The following is a 5,869-nucleotide window of genomic DNA, read 5'->3' as shown; positions in this document are numbered from 1 at the left end:
GGGCGGGGTCACAGCGACGAGGCTGTTAGTCTGTGGGCGGGGTCACAGCGACGAGGCTGTTAGTCTGTGGGCGGGGTCACAGCGACGAGGCTGTTAGTCTGTGGGCGGGGTCACAGCGACGAGGCTGTTAGTCTGTGGGCGGGGTCACAGCGACGAGGAGTGGCAAAGTCTCAGCTGAATATACATGGCAACCAGCTGAAGAGTTTTAGTGGTTTCACATCAGCAGAAACTCTTGTCCTCCTTTAATGACTTCATGAGGTGCAAAACGCAGCTAAAAGCATGACAGTGCAAAAAATAAAAATGAAACATCCAAGACGACAAAGATCCAGCTTTAAGGACTGATGAGACGATTCCAGATGTTCGTGTTGGAAACTGTACAGAAATACTTCAATCTGTTGGCATGATGAGAAAAACCAAAACGATGCGTATAAAAAAATCTGGATTAAAAAACAGTTTTCTTGTTTGTTCATAAACAAACCTGCGGAATGTCGGAGTACACGATTACATCCAGCGGAGCGACGGCGTTCCCCAAACAAAAACAAACAAACAAACAAACAACCGTTCAGACGTGCAGATCTGAATAAATACACAAGAAGCCGTCRTTTTACAGTCACCAAATAAAAACAAATTATTACAGACATTATTGGCGAAGGTCACTTTTTTTCCCCGATAAAAGAACTGAAAGCTGCTACAGATTGATTGACAGGTTCTCGTCCCGCCTCTCTGCAGGGTGCACAAGTTTCCTCCTCCGTCACCAAATAAGAAGTTTGATACATTATTTTACAGCAGGAAACAAAAAACCAAAAACAAAAGGCGATCCAGTAAAAAGAGCTGAAATCAAAACGTGCACGTACAAAAACAGACGTAAACAAATGTGGCACCCTTTCACTGTTTAAAAAAAAAGTTTTTGTTTTTAAATCTGCCGTGAGCAGAAACGTCCTCCAGATTATTTATTTCTCTTTTTTTATGACATGTTGCCATTCTAACACTGAGCTCACCGTGGCCATACAGACTTTATTCTTTTTTTATTTTAATTTTTATTTATGTTTTAAGTTTTTGGTCCTAAAGTGAAAAAGAGGCGGAGCTTGAAGGAGGCGCGGTGCTGACAGATCAACTGTCTGAGATCAGAGGAGGAGGAAAAAAAACAAAACAAAACAAAAAAAAAACAGCCCAGCTGCTTCATCGTGAGGAAGATGATGCTCGGATAGCAGCTCCGAATGGCAGGATTAAAAAAAAATTTAAATAAAAAATAAACCAGAGCTGCTTCCTCCTCCTCACCGGAGCCAATCAGGTTGAACTTCCTGTGAGCTCTGCTAYGGCGCAGCTGATTGGTCGATCAGAAGTAGAGGGCGGGTTCGCTGCTGTAGTCGGACAGAGACGAGCTGTCCGCCGGAGTGAGCTGAGGACAAAAACAAAACAAACAAACAAAAACAACTTWCAGGTTATCAGGACTGTGCAAAAGTCTTAATGCAGTCTCACCATCTCCCCCTGCTGAAAGCCAGAGGAAGAACGATGTTTATAACTAATACTTTTACAGATAGGGAGCTCAAATTTGCTGTGGCAGTAGCTGAGACTCATCCTCAACACGTACTGTGAGCACAAACTGCTCGTGTAAAGTGGTCGATGAAACACATCCTGTCACGTGATGCTGCTAATGATCTTAGAAATGCATCGTTAGTGTTCAAATCTCAGGCAAAGGTGACAGAAATCTGATTTTTCTCTTCATATTTGACCCAAATCTCATTTTTATGACCCTCTGATGGAGACAACACTGATTATTTACAAACCCAAAGTCACATTTATTTGCTCCGAGGTGTCTTTTAAATCTAACGGGTGGTTTTCTACAAGTAATGGTTCTAAACTTTGAGTTTTGTTATCATACCTGCTGTAGGAAGCTCTGTGACGAGTTAACTGTGAGGTTAATTTTAGAGTATATGGTCAGGGTTAGGATTTAAAGTCTAAAAAAAATGAATGGAAGTCAATGGAAGGTCCCCACGGGGTTGAAGAACAAACCTGTGTGTGTTTATGTGTGTGTGTGTTCTCACCATGACCTCCTCAGTGATCTGCGGCGAGCCGGCGTCCTCCTGCCGAACGTTTTCCTCGTGTTTGTTTTCCTGCCAGGCGCTGAAGTCCACCGAGTGTTTGGGGATGTAGCTGGAGAGGTCTGAAAGCAAGAGAAGCAAATAATAATAAATATAAAAATCAGACGTCTTGTTTTCTATTTCACGTTTTTATAAACTGTATTTGGATAAACACATCCCTGTTTATTAAAACACTTTGGTAAGATCGGCTTATTTTTTATTTATTTAAAAAGTGACTTGGACAGAGATAGAAACTAAATGAGTGTAGTGTTCAGTTTGTCCAGCAGGGGTCTCTGTAATCACACTAATGAATGACATCTTTTCCTCATTTATTCTGCTTCACTTTTGTAGTTTAATGTTTTGTGCACARAAACTTCTAATTTCAGCTCCTAAATAACATTTGTTTAACTGTCTGCAGCTGTCAGAATGTTTGTCATAAAAACTGAAAAATTAGCTTTAAATCAAGAAAATCTCAGTAATTTATGGATGAATAAATTAAAACTCACAACACAGTGACCTGATCTCAAACTTCACTAGTTAGGGCTCATTTTGCAAAAAATATTACAGCTAAAAAACAGAATTCAAGCTTAAAAAAATAAAAAAAAGTGTCAACATTAGGTTAAGTTCTAAATAAATGACCATTTTTAGACTTCAAACTTATTTTCAGACATCATTTAACCATATATTATTTCGGTTTTGTCTACGTTTAACTACAGGGGTTTTGTTTCTTCTAATATTCATTTATTTTTATATTCTGGGACTGTTTAGTCGCTTGTTTCGCCCTGAAATAAAACTTCTCTGCAGATTTTTACYGACAGAAGTTTTAAAAGGCGCTCGTCTCACCGCTGCCGTTGTCCGAGCCGATAAGTCCGGGTCGGGGGATGTGGATCCGTCCCACCATGCTCGGCTGCTCGTCCCGTTTGTCCTCGTCCTCCTCGTCCCCGCTGTCCCACACGCTGCTCTCAGACGGATACTCGTAGGTGCTGTGCAGGCTCGACTCGTTGAACGAGATCTTTAGCTGCAAAAAGAAGCCGAAGATAAATGAATGAGCTGAGAGGATTTCATTAAAGCTCGTCCACTGGTTCAGGAGATATTGTGCTAACAGACATATTCTGGAGGCTTGGATGTTTGTTTTTTTGTTGTTGTTGTCGACTTGTTTGCTGGAAAAGGACAAACAGCTCAGAGCTTCCTGATTGGCTGATGCAGAGGTCAAACTTCAGWAGACCAGATCCGGTCTCAGGTGGACCCTGATCTGAACAGAGTACAGGAAGTCTTTCAGACTGATCTCACAAACTGACAGAACTTTGCTTTATTATTCTACAAGGCCCAAACGACTCATCTCAGATTATTCCGATTAACTACGTGAGTCGTTCTCCTTTTTTTTCTTTTTTTTTTTACGATGCTCATAAAACTGGCTGCAGCTCGTCACGGTTCAAAGGTTCAGGAGGCGAGGAGGTGGTGCTGACAGGCACACTGTGGCTGACAGGTCATACTCTCATCCATTTTTACCCTCTGATATAAAACTCACAGAACTGTCTCAATCTACAGCTTTAATTTTGAGTCAACCTCAGTCAAAATGGCCGCCACAGCTGAGCAACCTGAGAAATAAAAACCAGGTATAACGTTAAGCTAGGGTTGGGCAAAATCATACGGTGCAATTCATCAGAAAAACTATCAATGATTAAGATTTGGCACTTTGCAAATACTGCTATTAGTGACTTGTATAAGTCAATGTAATGTGGAGCTAATGCTAAGCTAAAGCTAACATTAAATATTTCCAGGTACCATCTAGGGAGGGGCAAAAATCATMTTGTGTGTAATAAATCACCAGAAGAACCGTATCTGATTAATATYTGGCATTTAGTAATARCTGCAATTACTAACTTAAAAAGYCATTGTTGCACAGAGCTAATGCTAAAGCTAACATTAACCCTCCATATTTCTAGGTAACAGCTATTGGGCAAAATCATATCATGCAATTAGTTGTCTGAAAAACTGTCCCTGTCAATATTACTGTCTGTAATATTTGGCACTTGGTAAAAACTGCAATTTCTAACTTAAAATGTCATTGTATGGAGCTAGAATTTATGCTGATATAAAGCTAATGCTAAGCTAACACTAACACTCTATATTTCCTGTAGGGTCAGGCAAATTTGTATCGTGTGTTATAAATCATCAGAAGTGTCTGATTAATATTTGGTAATAACTGCAATTCCTAACATAAAAAGTCGTTGTTGCATGGAGCTAATGTTATTGCTAATTTTAAGCAAATGCTAAGCTAACACTAACGCTCCGTATCAGTGTTTTTCAGATAAATAATTACATCGTACGATTTTGCCCAACCCTASCTATTTMGTATTTGCCACTTGGKGCTGAGCTAATGCCAACTCAGGGTTTATGCTAACACTACGCACTTGTTTAACSTCCCTCAAACCACCATAAACTGGAGGAGAGAGAGAAAATACAGACTGAGRTCACCWGGTCGGCTTCAACAAACTCMTCCAGCGAATGTTGGAAACAATACTCTGAGAATCCTCGATGCTCTGAGTCAATCTGTCTGTTCTGAGCAGCAAAATAAAGTCTGCAGGTGAGGAGGTGGGCCGTGGCTGTTAAAATGAAAAAGTTAGTTTGATTRTTTAGTAAAACTTTAAAAGAGGGTAAAATATTTCTATTAAAAAACATGCACATTATATAAAGAACAGATTATTTAACTATGACCTCAGCACATCGACACAATTTCCCGATCTATAAAAAGTACTTAAATCAGCACGTTTTCTTTTTTTGTTTCCTCATTTTAGCCTTTAGAMCTCCACCTGAAAGGATCCTGGAGCTGAACCTGGCTCTGTCTCTGAGGAAGTCTTTGAACGCCAAGTTCCATCAATAAATCATGCTGGCTGAAGGGCTCGCTTCTCTTTCACTTTTCTTTTTGGCCCGGGGGTCTAACAGCTCTTTTCTCRTGTAAACTGCTCTGCTGCATCACCTTCGAGCTGCAGTTCAGCAGCTGCCAGCTACAGATCGCGCTCTTCGGCTAGTAACGTGTCTTTCTGTGCAGAAAATCTGCTGCGCCGTGAATCCGATGGTTGGTTCTCTTTCCTGAGGGGGAAACCGCCACCAGATTTAGGCCTGCTGTCATTCTGGTTCACCACAGAGAGCTCAAACAGGATGCTGCACAATCGGCAGGGCAACGACTGGGGTTTTTGTTTTTTAATTTACCCACAATGCATTACGGTGCAATACTTTTGCAAGTTACTGTAAGATAAAATACAAATTAATCTTTTCCCCAAATGCATCAAATCAACAACTTGCAATGCACAAACCATTAAAACTCACATTTATTCAGTGGATTATTCTAGTWTTTTCAATTAGAAAATAGTTATTTATGCAGCAATTCTGCAAAGTTTAAACCCATTTCACTTTTACAGATTTGTCTTGCGTCTTCATGGTGTACTGAGATACGTAGTTTTAGGGAAAAAGTTCACATGCTGACATTCTAACATAGTGGTCTTTAACTGGTTTTTCATCACAGACCAGTTTTCCAGAGTCAGCTTATAGAACTGCCAGCGTTAGCTTGTGCGTTTGCCAGCCTTAGCTCATGCGTTTGCCAGCCTTAGCTCGTGCGTTTGCCAGCGTTAAGAGCGTGCGTTTGCCAGCGTTAAGAGCGTGCGTTTGCCAGCGTTAAGAGCGTGCGTTTGCCAGCGTTACCTCGTGCGTTTGCCAGCGTTACCTCGTGCGTTTGCCAGCGTTACCTCGTGCGTTTGCCAGCGTTACCTCGTGCGTTTCCCAGCGTT

General features: G+C 41.0%; 1 protein-coding gene across 1 annotated transcript; it reads right to left on the bottom strand.

The window, feature by feature from the left end:
- Nucleotides 1-203: 203 nt before the first annotated feature.
- LOC106537141 (taperin) lies at nt 204-3,099 on the bottom strand (the record flags this gene model as incomplete). Its single annotated transcript, XM_014034514.1, is given in 3 exon segments — nt 204-1,399; nt 2,046-2,164; nt 2,925-3,099. Coding segments are annotated over 3 exon segments (357 nt in total), but the record flags the coding sequence as incomplete, so codon positions are not given.
- Between the last annotated feature and the right edge of the window lie 2,770 nt (nt 3,100-5,869).

The sequence above is a fragment of the Austrofundulus limnaeus genome, unplaced genomic scaffold, assembly GCF_001266775.1.
Source record: "Austrofundulus limnaeus strain Quisiro unplaced genomic scaffold, Austrofundulus_limnaeus-1.0 Scaffold2147, whole genome shotgun sequence".
Taxonomy (NCBI): Eukaryota; Metazoa; Chordata; class Actinopteri; order Cyprinodontiformes; family Rivulidae; genus Austrofundulus; species Austrofundulus limnaeus.
Note: the sequence above shows the minus strand (reverse complement) of the source record. Positions and strands in the feature narration are given on the sequence as shown.